General features: G+C 38.2%; 1 protein-coding gene across 1 annotated transcript in view; it reads left to right on the plus strand.

The window, feature by feature from the left end:
- The window catches only part of RGS22 (regulator of G protein signaling 22), a 160,534-nt gene that overhangs the window by 126,207 nt on the left and 14,862 nt on the right, over positions 1 to 19,465 (plus strand). The window contains exons 20-24 of the mRNA XM_085020961.1: positions 1,614 to 1,772; positions 5,093 to 5,161; positions 7,572 to 7,733; positions 14,008 to 14,187; positions 18,573 to 18,731. Of these exons, the coding sequence (XP_084877087.1) occupies positions 1,614 to 1,772; positions 5,093 to 5,161; positions 7,572 to 7,733; positions 14,008 to 14,187; positions 18,573 to 18,731 (729 nt within the window). The remainder of the gene's footprint in view (positions 1 to 1,613; positions 1,773 to 5,092; positions 5,162 to 7,571; positions 7,734 to 14,007; positions 14,188 to 18,572; positions 18,732 to 19,465) is intronic.

Raw genomic sequence — 19,465 nt, forward strand, 5'->3', positions numbered from 1 at the left:
CACATAACTCACTAAGTTGGAGTGGTATGTACACAGAAATAGGTAAAGAACAGGATGATTTATAGTGGGACATGGCTATGAATGTTGTTGAAGCCAGTGATTATGCTGAATGAAGATTTGGACCACAAAGAAACTATGTTTTATAAAAGGGTTACCTGTGCAAGTCGGAGACTCTTGTCTATACAACCTGGCCTTCCTCTACTTCCTGCTGCCTCTGTCTTCTTCTTTGAAGTTGTTGGAACAGGCCTACGATGCTGACACCACTGTCATTCCACCATCTCCAATGCATTGTTTATTGGTAATATATGTATTTGTAATACCTAAGTCAGAGTTTTTTTGTCTTTTCTAGGGCCACACCCAAGGCATGTGGAGGTTTCCAGGCTAGGGGTCTAATCAGAACTGTAGCCACTGGCCTACACCACAGCCACAGCAACGTGAGACCTGAGCCGCCTCTGCAACCTACACTACAGCTCACAGCAACGCTGGATCCTCGACCCACTGAGTGAGGCCAGGGATCGAACCCACAACCTCATGGTTCCTAGCCAGATTCATTAACCACTGAGCCATGACAGGAACTCCAGAGTTATGTCTTAACTAATTAATGCCTTATTTTTCTCAGATACAAAAAGAAAATGGGAGTTCCCGTCGTGGTGCAGTGGTTAACGAATCCAACTAGCCACCATGAGGTTGCGGGTTCGGTCCCTGCCCTTGCTCAGTGGGTTAACGATCCGGCGTTGCCGTGAGCTGTGGTGTAGGTTGCAGACATGGCTCGGATCCTGTGTTGCTGTGGCTCTGGTGTAGGCCGGTGGCTACAGCTCCGATTCGACCCCTAGCCTGGAAACCTCCATATGCCACGGGAGCGGCCCAAAGAAATAGCAAAAAGACAAAAAAAAAAAAAAAAAAAAAGAAAATGATTTCTTCAAACAAGCCCATTTGAGTAGAATCACAGATTCATTGAATATTAGAGCCGTGAATTTCCCATCATGGCTCAGTGGTTAACGAACCCAACTAGGATCCATGAGGACGTGGGTTCGATCCCTGGCCTTGCTCAGTGGGTTAAGGATCCCACTGTGGTGTAGGTCGCAGGTGCAGCTGGGATCCCGCGTTGCTGTGGCTGTGGTATAGTCCGGCGGCTACAGCTCCGACTGGACCCCTAGCCTGGGAACCTCCATGCTGCGAGTGTGGCTCTAAAAAGACAAAAGAACAAAAAAAAAAAAAAAAAAAAAGAATATTAGACCCAGAAGAGAATTTATCAAACTAATAGACTAATCCCCCCCCCTTTTTCATTTAAAGAAACTGAAGCCATGGAGAAAAAAATGGCATTGCAGTTGTCACACAGGATAAAAAATCCTATGTTCTCGGAAGTATATCATAAGCAAAATCATACATCTAAAACAATAATCACATAAACCACAATTCTCTCTTTGAAGCTAGAGGAGTTATCTGTCTTTACATAGTAAAGTGAGGAGATAATTTTACAGAAAATGGAAATTGTGGCACCTATCAGGTGCTCAGCAAATGGTTTGGGGATGAAAGCATAAAAATTCATGACTATTAGTGTTTCTTTACCTAAACGGAAGTTTTCAGTGTCTGTTTCATTTTTATTTTCTTAGATAATGAATTTAAGTGGTGGCTGGGGAAAGATTCTCCATGAGCAGCTTGATGCAGCCGTTCTCATTGAAATTCAGAAGCATGTCCTAAATAGGTTAGAAAATGTGTGGTTGCCATTGTTTCTTGCAAGTGAACATTTTGCAGCCCGCCAAAAGATAAAGGTATATAAATTAGTATAATCTTGGGATAGCAATTGATAGCACCTCTCAAAACATCAAATGTGCATACCTGTTGACCCAGCCACTGTATGGCATAGTGGTTAAGTGCATGGAGTCAGTTGTTGTCGTTGTTGTTGTTGTTTTAAACTGAGCTTGAATTTTAATGTCAGCAGTTGAAATCAATACTTGGGCTTCTTGGTAGGAACCAGGAAGGCCAATGTTGTTTCCTGAGCCTCTGTTCTCAGGAATTCTTGCCTCCAGCTTCTTTAAGCTTCCTGGGAGACCAGGCTCAGATTCCTTTTCTCTCTCTTTCTTTCTTCTTTCTCTCTCACTCTCTTTCTTTCTTTTAAATTATAGTTGATTTACAGTGTTATGCCAATTTCTGCTGTATGGTAAAGTGACCTAGTCATACACACACACACATATATATATATATATACACATTCCTTTTCTTACATTCTCTTCCATCGTGGTCTATCCCAAGAGATTGGATGTAGTTCCCTGTGCTATACAGCAGGACCTCATTGCTTAACCATTCTAAATGTATTAGTTTGCATCTACTAACCCCAAACTCCCCGTCCATCCCACTCCCTTTCCCACTCCCCTTGGCAACCATAAGTCTGTTCTCTATGTCTGTGCAGACTTCCCAAGTTTTAATCTCAATACTGCCACATATTAATTGCACAACATTAAGTTTTATAACCGTAGTTTCCTCCTCTGAAAAAAATGGGATTAGTGAGAGTAATTACTTCATAAGATTGTTATGATGGGGAAATGAAATGATTTATAGTTTCTAAAGTGAATGATGTTTCTTAGCATGGTCCCTGGCATACAGCGAAGCACTCAAATATTGTCTATTAATATAGTTGTTATTTTTTATGTGATTATTGCTGAGTTCTCACATAAATGGGCAAGGGTGTACAAAGGGGAATAGTTAAATGAAGTATGATCATTCCATACTGTGGAAAACTATGCAGATTTCCATGTAAAATGAGATCATAAAAATGAGATTTCTACATATACTGATAATGAAAGATGTTATTTATTGAGTGAAACAGGCAGGGTACAGAACAGTATATAGAAGATAAGCCCATTATACATACTTACAGCTCTTTATTTTTTTATGCATTTTTCTCTTTTTCTCTATCTGTCTATATTTATGTTTATAAACAAAGATAAAAAATGAATCTGCCTCCTGGGGATGGATTTGGGTAGTGAGAAGGATTTTTATTTGGAAAGCAGAGCTCTTGTTGTTGTTTTGTCTTATTTGTTTTATAAGAAGCATGTATTGCTTTGATCATTTAAAATGTCATTAATGTATCGAAAAGCTGGCAAGTGGGGTCTTTACCAAAAGAACACAAGGGGCATGTAATTTTGGACTTTGGTATTCAAAGCATATGCTATTAGTATTGATCAGGAAGAATCTACAACAGCTGCCCTCCATGTTTAATTTATCAGATGTTTTGAGTCTTAGTTATCTGAAAATATCCTTAGTCTTCTGAACCTTAAGTTATGGAAAACACAGTGCTGCTGGGGGCAGAATTTACCATGTAGGGGAGGAGATCTGACTTGTTTTAGGGAAAAAGTTCCTGGAAATAAGCTTTGAGACATTTTCCTCATTTCCTTTCTTCAGTCTAGCTCGAATCCTGTATCCAAAGCCAAGTAAAAGGATATTTGGCTTACTAATATTATTTACCATGTTTTCTCACTGTGTTTACCACAATAATTCTTTTGTAACTTACAGCCGCTTCCTGACTGTCATTCTTTGGGTGGCCAACACCATAAACTAATTGGCAACCTTAAGACAAAGTCAAAAGGAAGGGAGATCAAGAATTTGTTATAAAATGATGCTAGGGCATCTCACACACTTATGGCAAGAGTTGACACCCAAGCTTGGAATGGCCAGGGGCCAGGACGGTGCTCGGCACAGAGCAGGAAGAATCCTCAGATCTTTTCTCCAGGCCATGCTACCAAAAGACTCAGCCGCAGTGATTCTAGTTGCTGTCTCTCTAGGTCAGCTCCTGAATCTGTTGGCTGTGGACAGGGAGGTAGAGTCACAATTACAGATTTGGCAGGAATGGTTCCCAAGAAGGGAAACATATTGTGAACAGGCAATAACCTCAACAAATATCTATTATATTTCCTCCTTGTGTTGAGTAACTTTTGTACTCCTTTAAAATTAGTTGTGGCTCAGAGTTCCTGCTGTGGCTCAGCAGCAACAAACCTGACTAGGATCTGTGAGGATGTGGGTTCAATCCCTGCCCTTGCTCAGTGGGTTAAGGATCCAGTGTTGCTGTGAGCTGTGATGTAGTTTGCAGACACAGCTTGGATCCTGTGTGGCTGTGGATGTGGTGTAGGCTGGCAGCTACAGCTCTGATTCGACTCCTAGCCTGAGAACTTCTGTATGCCACAGGTGCAACCCTAAGAAGACAAAAAATAAAATAAAGTAAAATAAAATAAAATAAAATAATAAAATAATTAGTTGTGGTTAGAAAATAGCACAACAATCTGGGAAGTCCTAATTGTCTTTCCAACTTCACTTTCCATGTGACCCAAAGTGAAACTCTTATCTCCCTTTGGCTCAGTGCACTTAGGTTTTATTATCTCCATTTTGCAGATGAGGAAACTGCTCAGAGAATTTGAGTGATTTGCCCAGGGACCTGGACAGGGTTTCCATTTCTGTCTTATCCTTTTTCTTCTTTATCCATATATCCTTTTTCTCTTATCCATGCCGACTGGATACCTGATTTTTTAAAAGCTATTAAATTAGTAATACTGCTCAGCCATAAAAAAGAACAAAATAATGCCATTTGCCGCAATATGGATAGAACTAGAGACTCTCATACTAAGTGAAGTAAGTCAGAAAGAGAAAGACAAATACCATATGGTATCACTGATATCTGGCATCTACTATATGGCACAAATGAACTTAACTATGGAAAAGAAACAAACTCGTGGACTTGGAGAACAGACTTGTGATTGCCAAGGGGGAGGGAGAGGGAGTGGGATGGACAGGAGTTTGGGGTTAGTAGATGCAAACTATTGCATTTAGAATGGATAAGGAATGAGATCCTGCTGTGTGGCTCAGGGAACTATATATAATAACTTGTGAACATAATGGAGGATAATATGAAAAAAAGAACGTATATAAATGTATAACTGGGTCATTTGCTGTGTAGCAGAAATTGACAGAACATTGTAAATCAACTATAATAAAATTTTTGTAAAAAATTATATTAAAAATATTTTTAAAATTAGCAAGTGATTTTTACACTGTAGCCATCCTGAATAACAGGGATAAAAATCATTGGTTTTGCTTCTAGGTACAGATGAGAGACATAGCTGAAGAGCTTTTACTGCAGAGGCATGAAAGGAAAATCGGGGTCTGGAAGGCAAGTAGTAGTAGTTATACTCTTCCTCTTATAAGTTCCACTCTGTCAAAATATTGTTTTTCTTCCTCTTCTTATACAAAGACACTCATTGTATATACTGCTTTCTAAGCCACCAGCAGGCACTGCCACTGTTCTTCATTGGCTGATGGGATCCAGGGGAAAGTATGATTCTTCTTAGAGTTCCTTAACCTGCTCAGCCCTGGAAGTGTGCAATTGGACTTTAAATATATATTTTTATTTATTTTGCTTGTGATGGATTTATTGAGACAAGCTGTTCCTTCCAGCGTATCATAGTTTATTTATTATTGGGAGTGGATTATACAAAAAGAATGAGAAGTATGCAGCAGAATCAGCAACTGAAATGATCTTACATTATCCTCTTTATTTAGGATTACATTTTAACTTTAAAAGAATTTAGTATCTGTCATTTTGGTGATTATTTAAACCACAACCATGTGATACCTTTCTAAAAACTGCCTGTTTTGCATCTTAACAGGCATGACACACACAGGCTTCTTTTTGAACCTTCAAATTTGTGTGTATTCATCCTATTACAGTTCTTGATAACATGTCAAACTAGACCCAGCTGACCCCCTACTAACTAAACTAAAAATTTATTAGACTATTAGAGGAGTTTATGTATCTGTCAGGATGCTCTTTTTCTGTGTTTTCCTGTTGAAAAGAAATAAACTGTTCTTATACCTGTCTTTTGTTCTATATGTTTAAAAATACTTAATAGAATGGGCTTATATTTCATATTATTGACTATTATGTATTATGTTATTTTCTGTTTAGTTAAATTACAGGTTTTAGTTAAATTACTCAGTTTTAGTATCTTCAGGAGGAGGTCTTAAAACATTATTTGTTGAGTGGGTTTTAAATAAACATCCCAGTCTAATACATAGTTGTTGCTATTTATAGGGCTGTAATTTTAATATGGACCATATGGTGAGGGTCTTAACTTTTTGTGCATAGAACACCACATGTGCTTCACTAAAATAGCAAGAGATATCTCTTCACTTTATCTGGGGTAAAGGCACCACTATTCATCTACACAGCTTGGAGTTCACTTCACTTTTCAGTTTCCAACTCATGTCATCCTCCAGGCCCTTCGCTGTAAAGCTGTTATTCCTCCAGGCAGAATTAGTTACTCCTTCCTTTGTGTTCCTATAGATTTTTTTTTTCCATAACTCTCTTAAACACTTATACTGATAGTCACATATGATTTGTTTCAAGAAACTTATCATATGCATTGTCAGTAATGGTTATGTATCCTGTGTAACAGCTATTTATCATTGCTTGTTATTATAATTCCTAAGTTCATCTAAAACTATGTTTTTAAAATAACGTTTTCTAGTATAGTTGTAGGCTAAACTCAGATTTGGGGAACTTGAGTAAATTTATCAAGTGAAAAAAAACTATTCAGAAAATAAAATCTAGTATGATTTTTTAATCTGAGACGCCAAAGGGGGATTTTATGTGATCTAAAATGGTCAAAGTTCCCTGGCCAGGCACAGTAGGTTAAGGATCCAGCATTGCTGAAGCTGTGGGGTGGATCGCATCTGTGATTTGAATTCAGTCCCTGGCCAGGAAACTTCCGTATGCCATGGGTGTGGCCATAAAAAAAAAAATTTAAAAAAATAAAATGATCAAAGTGAAAAAAGTAGACATCATACACTTCAAAGTTGTGAAGATATAAAATAAGTAATACCTTTAAGCATTAGTGAAACACCATGGGTCCTTCTGGCATTTTTTAATGTAGAATCAATCCTGAGTTAGTTTATTATTAAAAATATGTATTAGTAAGTATTTAATTTTATTATTATTGATAGCAATTTATTATTAAAATAGTATAAAGATATATCATCTGAAAACATGTTCTTTCTAGTATAGAATTATAGTGAAGCACCACAGTAAATTTCCTATTTAAATTAATAGGATTAATTTTTAGTTTTTGAAAAAAAAATGCCTTAAATTTTCAACTGCTTTTACTTTTTGAAAGGCATGAGAATTATATATTAATATATAACAATATATATATTATAAAATAATGATATAATAATACATAATCATAGCATTATGGTTACTTTGTTCTGTTTAAGCACAGAACTCATCCTATACCCCTAAATGTAGTTTTTCATCATAGTCCCAAACTGTTAATGATTCTAAATGTAGTCATATGCTCTAAGTCATTCAATCATTTCTTTTTCTCTCTACCTCTTAAAAATACGATGCTATTAAACATATAAAGGAGACAAAAGGGAAAGTTGCCAAATTCTATTTATCCATGCCTTAAATTTCAACAGCCAAAAATGAAAGAAATAAAAGTTGGCCATTTTTAGCCTAATAAATTACTTTATTATTAATTTTCAGAGCACAGCTAATTTTCTGCATTCTCTTATTTGGACAGCCTGTGGAGAGTAAATGGATCTCTTCTTCTTGTGAAATCGTTGCTTTCCGCAAAGCACTATTGAATCCAGTTACTGCAAGGCAATTTCAGCGGTTTGTGGCTCTAAAAGGAGATTTATTGGAAAACGGCGTGCTCTTTTGGCAAGAAGTACAAAAATATAAGGTATTGTATTAGAAGCTGGAGAAAACCACGTCTTTTTGAGGAGGGAAGACATTAACATAACAGATTCCTAAGTTTAGGGACAAGATTTGTATAAGACATCCCAATTTTTTTTTTTTTTTCCCACTGTACAGCAAGGGGGTCAGGTTATCCTTACATGTATACATTACAATTACATTTTTCCCTCACCCTTTCTTCTGTTGCAACATGAGTATCTAGACAAAGTTCTCAATGCTATTCAGCAGGATCTCCTTATAAATCTATTCTAAGTTGTGTCTGATAAGCCCAAGCTCCCGATCCCTCCCACTCCCTCCCCCTCCCATCAGGCAGCCACAAGTCTCTTCTCCAAGTCCATGATTTTCTTTTCTGAGGAGATGTTCATTTGTGCTGGATATTAGATTCCAGTTATAAGTGATATCATATGGCATTTAAGACATCCCAATTTTGATGTCTTCATAACAATATGTAAATATTGTTCTATGTTAGATACATTTACTATTATGCAATGAAGAGTAAGAGTGAGCCCTGAAATGATAGTACAAGGTATATATATGTGTGGGTGTATATATATATTTTTTTCTTTCTTTTTTTTTTTTTTTTTTTGGTCTTTTTGTCTTTTTAGGGCCGCACCTGCAGCATAAGGAGGTTCCCAGGCTAGGGGCCCAATCGGAGGTGTAGCCACTGGCCTACACCAGAGCCACAGCAATGCTGGATTCAAGCCACATCTGCGACCTACACCACAGCTCACAGCAATGCCAGATCCTTAACCCACTGAGTGAGGCCAGGGGTTGAACCCACATTCTCATGGATGCTAGCAGGGTTCGCTAACCGCTGAGCCATGATGAGAACTCCGGTATTCACATATATTATGATCTAATGAGAACCTTTCTGATAAGTTTGAGCTATATTTTTGTGTATCACTTATCTATAAATGTATTATACACATTTTTCCCGAAGATATTCATATTCAGTACTTTAACTAAGAGGTCTTTACAAGAATTCCTCCTAAACATATTTGCAGCAACAGTAGTCAAAGACAGTGGATTACAGGTAAATAAATCAACAGAGATGAGAGAGGCTTTTCTATTAGCATGGCCAAATTCTTTTTTTTTTTTTCTTTTTTTTACATTAGGACAAGCATATTTATTGCAACATTGTTTGTAATTGCGAAAATTGGAAACAAAACAACCTATATGTCCATACAAATGGGAATGATTGAATAAACTATAGTCTATTATCCACCCAAAAGACTACAATGAGAACAACGTATCAACTGACATACAGTGATTTTTAGAGCATATATGACTAAGTGACAAAAGTGAAGTCCAGAAGATTACTTATTGTACACTACCTTTCATGTAAAAAGAAGGGGAAACAAGAATATATGTATCTCATTGTATAAAATGAAAAAATAATAAAACAAGAAAGAACTAAGACTGGTTACCTATAGAAGTGGGTAGGAATGTTAGCATGGCCAAATTCTTAACAAAATAAATAAGCAAAAGAATAGATTGTTAGGTGCAAAAGTAGTTTATTTTCAGGTTTAATTGTTTGATGGAATTATGTGGAATCTATGCATTGAAGAGGAAGAAAGGACTTTCTAGGTTATATAATCTAGACTTGAATACAGGAATGTATTCTAGGAATGCCTAAGAGTAGGCATCCAGTTTAAATGCTCCCAGGTTTAGTCATTCCCTTGCAAGCAGCCTATTTAAACCCATTATAAAAGTAGGGAATTAATTTAAGGGGATAATACCTTCAATTGGCTTATACTCAAATATGTATTATGTGGTTCTAATACTCTACAGCATGTAGATTCTATATAGTTAGTAGTTGCTCAGTGCAATCTTATTTCCAAACTTCCCCCAGCATACCACGAAACAGTTTTCTTTTTAAAAAAATTTTTTATATAATGATTTTTATTTTTTTCCATTATAGCTGGTTTAGTGTTCTGTCAATTTTCTACTGTACGGCATGGTAACCCAGTTACACATACATGTATACATTCTTTTCTCTCACATTATCATGCTCCATCATAAGTGACCAGACATAGTTCCCAGTGCTACATAGCAGTCGGAATGGCCATCATTAATAAGTCCACAAATAACAAATGCTGGACGGGGTGTGGAGAAAAGGGAACCCTCCTGCACTGTTGGTGGGAATGTAAGCTGGTACAACCACTATGGAGAACAGTATGGAGGTACCTTGGAAATCTGTGCATAGACCTACCATATGACCCAGCAACTCCACTCTTGGGCATATATCCGGACAAAACTTTCCTTGAAAAGGACACACGCACCCACATGTTCATTGCAGCTCTATTCACAATAGCCAAGACATGGAAACAATGAAACAGTTTTCCACTCTTTTCTGTTATCAACAGTTTTTGTAATTTTCTCAACATAGGAATTTCCTCAGGGGGGAAAAAAGGTATTTTGAGATAAGTTTTTTATTCAAAATCTGTCACAAGATAAGTAATATTAAATTTTCTTTGAAAATTAAAAAGGAGGTGGAGTCTGTCTTCTAGAACAGACAGTTATTATTGAGTGGGCAGGAACGGTCTTTAAGATAAAATGAATACAAATAAGCCCAATCTTGCTGGGACAAGAGGTGATACAAACTGTGCAAAATAAGCATTTTAAAAAAATGTAGACTGGAGTTCCCATCATGGCGCAGCGAAAACGACTCCAACTAGGAACCACGAGGTTGTGGGTTCGACCCCTGGCCTTGCTCAGTGGGTTAAGGATCCAGCGTTGCTGTGAGCTGTGGTGTAGGTCGCAGACGCGGCTCAGATCTGGCGTTGCTATGGCTCTGGCGTAGGCCGGCAGCTGTAGCTCTGATTTGGACTCCTAGCCTGGGAACCTCCATATGCTGCAGGTGTGGCCCTAAAAAGACAAAAAAGACCAAAAAAATTTTAAAAATAAATAAACATAGACTCATACAGAGTCAACCCTTATCTTTTTGACTGTTTCTCCTTCGAGGCTGCCCTTGGTCTTCATCTAAATATATTTTCTGTGGTATAGGACAGAGGACATATAATACCTGGTAACCATAAAAAAATGCACTATAGGAGTGAATTTGTTCAATAAGCGTTTATTAAATCTCTAATATGCCAGTCATTATGCTAGACTGTAGAAATAAAAAAAAAAAAAAGAATACAATGCATTGCACTCCCTCAAGGAGGGAGGCATCTGTGACAACAACATGAAATCATGCTGATTATGATCCATGTTCTAACTGGGTATGCTTTTGGCACCAAAGAGATGATTTGGGGGAGAAGGGCTGATAGGTCAGGGAGGTCTCAGCCCAAGTGATGATAATTGAATTGGGCGTTGAGGAAGCTTGTCACAGGAAAGTGTTCCACTTAACAAAGTCTTACTGAGCTTACTTTCATATGGCTTACTCATTTTGTTTTATTTTTATTTATTTATTTATTCATTGCTTTTTAAGGCCACCCCCACAGCATATGGAAGTTCCCAGGCTAGGGGTCTGATCCGAGGTACAGCTGCCGGCCTATACTGCAGCCACAGCAGCACTGGATCCGAGCCACACCTGCGACCTACGCCACAGCTCACAGCTGTGCTGGATCCTTAACCCCCCTGAGTGAGGCCAGCGATCGAACCCGCATCCTCTTGGTTCCTAGTCAGGTGTGTTGACTGCTGAGCCACGAAGGGAACTCCGACTTACTCATTTTAAGTGTTTACTGTCTTCCAGATACTATCTTAATGCTTTTCATGTAATAACTAATTTATCCTTTTTAAGAATCCTAGGTCAAAGCTGATAACTCTCACCATTTTACAGATAAAGAAGCTAAGGCACAGAAAAGTTAAGAAACTCCTGACATCATAGAGCTGATTAAGTCTAGCGCTGGAACTTGAACGAAGGCATTCTATTGCTACAGCTTGTGCCCTTAACCATTAAGCTATGCTCCCTTTTAGTAGTGATTGCAGTAACATGCAAAGAGATGGCTAGAGTGATCTTAATCAAACACTGTTCTGAAAAATAGGAAAGAACTCTAACGTTCAACGATAGGACATTGGTTACTTTAATTACGATACATGTATGCAGTAGCATACAGCCATTCAAAACTATGCTGTAGGAGAACAATTAATGATTGGAAAAGAAACTTAGTGATTTTTTAAAACCTAGCTACTAGAAAACAGTATGATTTAATCTAAAATTGTTTGTGTGTGTGTGTATCCTTCAAAAGACTTGAAGGATATATACATCCAACAAATACTGAGCACCTATCAAGGGCCAGCCTAAATCCTGAGGATACAAAAGAGCCTTTCCTCTTAGGGCTTACAGTGTTAGGGAGGAACAGACAAGTGATAGGCAAGGTGATCTTTAGGGTGTGATTACTGAAGTGGTGGAAAAAGCACTGGGAGCAGCGGATGTACCTGAGGTGGACATCTCTCCCAGATCAAGAGAGTCACAGAGAGTTTACTAGAGGGCAGAGCAGTTGACCCTTGAGCAACAAGGGCTTGAACTGCACAGATCCAGTTTTACTTTTTTTCAATAAATTCAGGCTCTAGTACTACACAAGGCACTTTTGCCTGAATACAGGGATGTGGTACCACAGATACAGCCAACTGAAGTTATATGCAGATTCTCAGCTATGTGGGAGGGTGGCCACCCCAACCCCCATGTTATTCAAGGTCAACTTTACTTAAAAGTTGTGTGCCTTTACTTTATACTGTGGACTTCAGTTGAGACCGTAAAGATAGGTAAAATTAACTCAGTGGTATAGTAGGGCAGACCATTTGAAAAAAAAAAATCTAATTTTGTCTAAATGCTATCCTTATACTTCTCAAAATTAAAACTGCATCATTTCACACCTTTGTTTTTCTTTCACAAGCCCTATGTTCCATAATAAGAAACCAGGCTCACCAAATAATTATATATAATTTCACTAGTAATGGAAAAATAATTTTTGGTAACATACCAAACACGTGTGGTAACATACCAAACACGTGTGGTATTTTCTGAGGGAATACAAAATTAAGTAAAAATGCTCTTGTCTCAGTGTAACTTTTATATCGAGATTTTTACTTACAACTTATACCAAACTTGTAACTTAAATATATATGTCAAGCACTAGAATTTGTCTTTAAGAGTGTCCATAAGACAGTTATTACAATGCCCGTCATATAATGAGCACTTAATCAGTGTTGGCCTATTTCTGGCCTAGAATTACAAATTTCCAAATTTGTTTGCTTTCTAGTGATTTAGAGAACAACGTCTTTGACAGAGAAATACTGTAATTCATGCTAAGCTACCTCTTTAAAAAAAATGATGGCCCTCTGTTTGTCACATAGAACTGGGTCTTTTTAATGTGCAATTACAATTTTTAAGTTCTCTAGCTAGAAGGATGATAATGTAATAGGTTACATGAAAAATATAGATATTAAGAGTTAATACATCTGTTATGCAGACATATTAATACATTTGTCACCACAAGCATCCCTACTGTTGTTGCTAGCCTTTGTGAGCCTAAATCACTTTGGTGTGGAAGCAGTTACAGTGGGAAAGCTTTTGCATCCACCTGTAAGTTGAGTTTAGGTGCCTATTCTCAGTGCTCTTCTAGGACCCTAGGTATACCTTTATTGTAGCACTTATTAACGATCTCAAATTAGGATAACATGTTTTCATGCATCTCATCCAGTAGATTTTGAGCCTTTAAAGAGTTCAGCTCAATGCCTGGCATATAGCAGGCACTTAATCCAAAACTGTTAAATGAGTCAAAATAGACACTAAAGCTGCTCCTTTGCCAGGAGAAGAAACAATCAGGATTAAATGAAACCTGTATTTATTTATGGCATATGCATCAAAGTCTTAGTTTCTTCAAACCTAAGAGAAATAAAAACTATAAGTTTTTTGTTTTTTTTGTCTTTTGTCTTTTTAGGGCCACACCTGCAGCATTTGGAGGTTCCCAGACTAGGGGTCTAATTGGAACTGTAGCCGCCGGCCACAGCAACGTGGGATCTGAGCTGCATCTGCGGCCTACACCACAGCTCACAGCAAGGCCGGATCCTGAACCCACTGAGCGAGGCCAGGGATCAAACCCACAACCTCATGGTTCCTAGTTGGATTCGTTTCTGCTGCGCCACAATTGGAACTCCCTTTTTTTTTTTTTTTTTTTTTTTTTCAAAGTATAAATTTTGAGATCGTCTTGACATGTCCCAGTACCCTTTTGACCTGAGGTTAAAATACACGTATTAACTGAAAGACATCCTGGCACGTTCTGTAAAGTGTTCTGTCTTTCCTCCTTGCTTAGGACTTGTGCCATTCACACTGTGATGAGTCCATCATCCACAAGAAGATCATGACTATTATCAACTGTTTTATTAACTCCAGCATCCCGCCAGCCTTACAGATTGACATTCCAGTAGAGCAAGCCCAGAAGATTATAGAACACAGGAAGGAATTAGGACCATACATATTCAGAGAGGCACAGGTAAGAAATCAGGGCATGTAGCTAAGCATACTTTTAAATAGATTCACCATCTAGATTTTTTTGGGAAAGTGTTTGCATTGTTTTTATTTGGCAAGGTTCTAATCCTCCTAATGCTGGGGTTTCTTCTCTTTAATTAAAAAAAAAAAAAAAGTCTTTGTGGAGTTCCTGTCGTGGCTCAGTAGTTAACAAATCCGACTAGGAACCTTGAGGTTGCAGCTTCGATCCCTGGCCTCGCTCAGTGGGTTAAGGATCTGGCGCTGCCGTGAGCTGTGGTGTAGGTCGCAGACAAGGCTCGGATCCCGCGTTGCTGTGGCTCTGGCTTAGGCTGGTGGCTACAGCTCTGATTAGACCCCTAGCCTGGGAACCTCCATATGCCACAGGTGCGGCCCTAGAAAAAGACAAAATAAATAAATAAATAAATTTAAAAAATCTTTGCATGTGCCACGGAACACAGAAACTAGGAACTTACTTTCATTGAAGAGAATATCCTGCAGATATAATTATTTGATTACTACACTTTGACTCTGCATGGTTAATTACCATTTTAATTTCTAACTTATAAAACTCCAGCTAATTCCTTTTTCCTTTCCCACCCTTCATATCCCCTTTTAAAATATCTGCTACCACAAAAATGTATAAAATATGTGTGTTCCAAGATTTGTATATTTTTAAAGATTGGAATATTCACATAGCTCATAAAATAAGTGAAAGGAGATTTAAGTACCCAACTAACATAAAGTACACAAGCTCATGAAAGAAAAAATCATGCCTGTTAACCTGCTCAAGTTACTTCTTTTTAAGATAAATAATAGAAAACAGTGATTTGCTGAACATAATTTATTTGCATTTTGAAAAGCCTTTTAGTGATGTTGTTCCTGAAAAAAATGATTAAGAAAAATAAATTATAATAGGGGAAATCAGGAAGCCATGTCATGATTTAAGTGATATGAAACAGAGATTTGGATATGATTGCCCTTGGATATGGAAAAAGGCCATTGTTCCTTAACATTCATTTGCAAGCCAGCTGTATTCAGAGTCCTAAAAGGAACTGAAAATAGACTCCCAATCCAAATTATGCATTAAAATAGGCAGAAATATAGAATGATTGAGGATGTGCTGGAGAGAAATAGGAAAAACATGATGCCAGAATTGGAATATCTCTTAATGAAAAGATCACTTAGCCTAGCCTACATTTCTTGATCACCAGGCCAAGGCTTGCCCATCTAGATCATAGCCTTGAGTCTGATGGTGACGGGAGCTGCTTATGTTGTGTTGGTTCCGCCACAGAGATTGCAGCCAGTGAACTTTATTGTTAATGTCCTTTATTTTATGCCTTCTCCCTGATTTTCCAAAACAAGGCCCTAGACATATCTTAAAGATGGACTTTGGAGCATCCGAAAACAGGAGAATATTTAAGGGCCTCTCTGCACCAAATCTATGATTCTTATGTCCCCTAAGGAAGCTCAGAGAATGGTACGCCTCCCACCCAGGTGGATAAGCCATCTTCCTCTCTTCCTGCTCCTTCATCCCCTTACCTGTGGTGATCTTCCGTCATTCAGACATATCCATTGATCTCCTTGTTATCTGTTCTTCTATCCACTTTCCTACAACTCCTTGCCACTACCTCACTTCACTTTTTCAGTGACTCAGTTTGATGACCAGAATTCCCTGCCTCTAGGTCCTCTTGAAACCATTTAACTCATTGCAGGGAGTTCCTGTCGTGGAGCAGTGGTTAACGGATCTGACTAGGAATCATGAGATTGTGGGTTCGACCCCTGGCCTTGCTCAGTGGGTTGAGGATCTGGCGTTGCCATGAGCTGTGGTGTGGGTCGCAGATGCGGCTCGGATCCTGCGTTGCTTTGGCTCTGGCGTAGGCTGGCGGCTACAGCTCCGACTAGACCCCTAGCCTGGGAAGCTCCATATGCCACGGGAGCAGCTCAAGACAAGGCAAAAAGACAAAAAAAAAAAAAAAAAAAACAAAAACAAAAACAAAAAACCTCATTGCGGTCAGTGTCATCTTTTTCAAAATATATATTTGATCATGATGCTTCTCTGCTTTCAATTTCGATTACTCCCCATTGTCCTCAAGATAAAGACCAAACTCTAACCACAGGTCTTCCTACCCCCTGCCATCTATCCCCCAGTCTCACTGAGCTATTCATACTTCCATAAAGAGGCCTTACTTTCTTCTCTCCAGAGCTTTTTACAGTATCATCTTCTCTTCCTTGTGCTTCTATAATACCCTGTATTTGTCCCTGTCAGAACATATCACACAAAAGTGAAGATGGCTGTTGTCATGCCTGACGTTCCCACTGGACTGTAAAGTCTTTGAGGGTAGGGAATGTTTCTTATTTATCTTTATGGCCTGAGTGCCTGGCACAGAATTAGACCCCCAGTAACATTTTTGAACACATGAGTGAGTGACATGAGAAGAGATGGATCATGACAGCAATAGATCAAATTAGAAATGAAAGCCAAGTTGAGCAAAAGGGCGGAAGAGAAAATTTAAAACTGTTGCCTCTTTTAGTGTCGTTTTCACTGGAGTCTCTGCCTGTCCCCCACCTGCATTCCTAACAGCATGAAAGTTTTTGCCATTCAGGCATATTTTCACTGGCCCTTTTTACACATGCGAGAGCCATTGCCCATCTGCTGGCAGTGAGCAAAGTTGCTCTATATTTATTAAAACATTTTCTTTCTTTCTTTTTTTTTTTTTTTTTTTTGTCTTTTGTCTTTTTAGGGCTGCACCCATGGCATATGGAGGTTCCCAGGCTGGGGGTCTAATTGGAGCTGTAGCCTCCAGCCTACAACCGCAGCCACAGCAACACTGGACCGAGCTGCGTCTTTGACCCACACCATAGCTCACGGCCATGCCGGATCCTTAACCCACTGAGCAAAGCCAGGGATCGAACCCGAAACCTTATGGTTCCTAGTTGGATTTGTTTCCGCTGCACCACAACGGGAACTCCTAAAAGATTTTCTTACCCATGGTTTGGTTATCTTTTAAGGATCTGGAGGGATAGGGCACTTTTCATGAATAACATGTATGTTATTTACCTTAACTGCAACTTTTAGAAATAGAACAATTTTCTCTACCTAGAAAAATTGTGTCCTAAAAGGATGACTTTTCTTGGAAAGCCTTCTAGATGGAAATAAAATATATTTGCGAGCTGGGAATGATTCAGGGTTTGGAGCAATGACTGAGAAATAGGGGCAATAGTTGGTAAATAGAGGAGGAGGGGGAGTATTTAAGATAAGAAGTTCATATAAAATCTAACCTAATCCATTAACGTTGAAGCAGGAGATTACTTAAATGCGTGGCAGAGACATGTAATCGAAAATTTCTTAAAAGCCTGCATTTCATCAGAGTATCTTTAGCTTTTATGTTTGCAATCCCAAGAAGCCCTAGTATTCAACGACAAGAAAGTATTGTAAAGGGAGTAAGTAATTTTAGAATTACAAATGATATTCATGTACAGAAAATAGGAATAATGAAATATATCAGTTCAAGGACTCTGTTGATCACAGCAGCATTTACTTTTTAAACATTCTACTTTCTCCCTGAAGTGCTGGCTTAGAGCCTAATGGGATGGTTCCTTTTTCTCTGGGGCATTAGGTAAAGGCCATTCCCGGCAACAAGATGTTGGACTTGATCTGATGTGGCAAGTCCTACCTTCTTGGAAGTAAAGTAAATGCCTCTGGAACTAATGGAAAAACTTGGCATGGGAATTTGAGCAACAATTCTTATCTCTATAAATATCACAATTAATCACTTAATGTGGAGTGTCCTCATAGAAAGCGTCTGTCCAGGATACCACTCTGCTTTTTAAATGTTACTTTTCTTGCTCTCACATAAAAGAGAGATTATATCATTTAAAAGTTACTCAAGATTTATTCTTAGATCTGCAGCTTTGTTTAAGAGCTTTTCCAGAGGCAAAATGGTATTTCCTTTCTCTAAAAGAAGGAGGCGGTGGGCGGGCAGAGAAGAGTTCCCCTTGATGAACTGAATATTTGGAATACTTGCAGAAAACAGCAGAGTGTGTGGCAGATCAACTAGGGTATGTTTTAAAAGAAACATTAATTTCTTATTTTAAAAGACCTAATGGATTCTTTATTAATACAGTCAGTTGGTCAGGGAAACGTAAAGAATAAAGTGACTTTTAAGAGTGTATTTTTTTAAAGGAAAAACTTCTCTTTGGTAGTAAAAAACATTGATGGTGAGCATGTGCCGAGCTAAACGATACCAAGATGTCTGGAGACAATAATTTGGAGGAAACATGCTGTATATTAAAGATAGAATAGTTAATCCATTATTATGGTGAATTAGAGTTTAAATTGATACATTTGTATAAAATTGTAATCTGAGACATACTTTGTTTTCTATACAGATGACAATTTTTGGGGTCCTGTTTAAATTTTGGCCTCAGTTTTGTGAGTTTAGGAGGAACTTAACTGATGAAAAAATTATGAGTGTTTTGGAAAGAAGACAAGAATATAGTAAGCAGAAAAAAAAATTGGCAGCCACAGAAGACGAAAAATTTGCAAAGGTGAGACAAGAATCATTTGGGGTTTAAGCAGACTTTTAAAAAGTATGTGATATGTGTAAATTTATAAAAGGAATCTGGGCTGGGCAAAAATACAGAGAAGTTATAGAATACAGATTTTAGTGGTTTTTAAGCCTGCAGTCAGAGGTTTCAGACTTGTTTTTGAATTTTTAAACATTTATCTCAGATGTCATCTCTTCTATGTGAAGACTTCCTTGTCCCTCCTAGGCCACCGCAGCAGCTCACAGCCGTTGTAGTAACAGTCCTACCCACCTATCTTGGAGAACATTTTATTTTGTCTTGCGAATGAGTTTTTACATCTTTTTTCTTTTCTTTTCTTTTTGGCTGTGACATGCAGAGGCTTGATGTGGGATCTCAATCCCAAACCGGGGACTGAACCTGGGCTGCAGTGGTGAATGTGCCAAATCCTAAACAGTAGACCACCAGGGAGCTCCCAAAGATACTCTGTCTGTTAAAAACTTCCACCACTGTCCAGCACATGCTCAATTATTTTTTTCAATTATTATTATTTTTTAATAGTTGTTTCCCCAATACATTTTTTTTCTACTGTACAACATGGTGACCCAGTTACACATATATATATACACATTCTATTTTCACACATTATTATGCTCCATCATAAGTGACTAGACATAGTTCCCAGTGCTACACAGCAGGATCTCATTGCTAATCCATTCCAAAGGCAATAGTCTGCATCAATTAACCCCAAGCTCCTC

The sequence above is a fragment of the Sus scrofa genome, chromosome 4, assembly GCF_054392235.1.
Source record: "Sus scrofa isolate SSC_HxYL_T2T_F1_AM1 chromosome 4, Sscrofa_HxYL_maternal_Yorkshire_Landrace_v2.0, whole genome shotgun sequence".
In the NCBI taxonomy this organism is placed as follows: Eukaryota; Metazoa; Chordata; class Mammalia; order Artiodactyla; family Suidae; genus Sus; species Sus scrofa.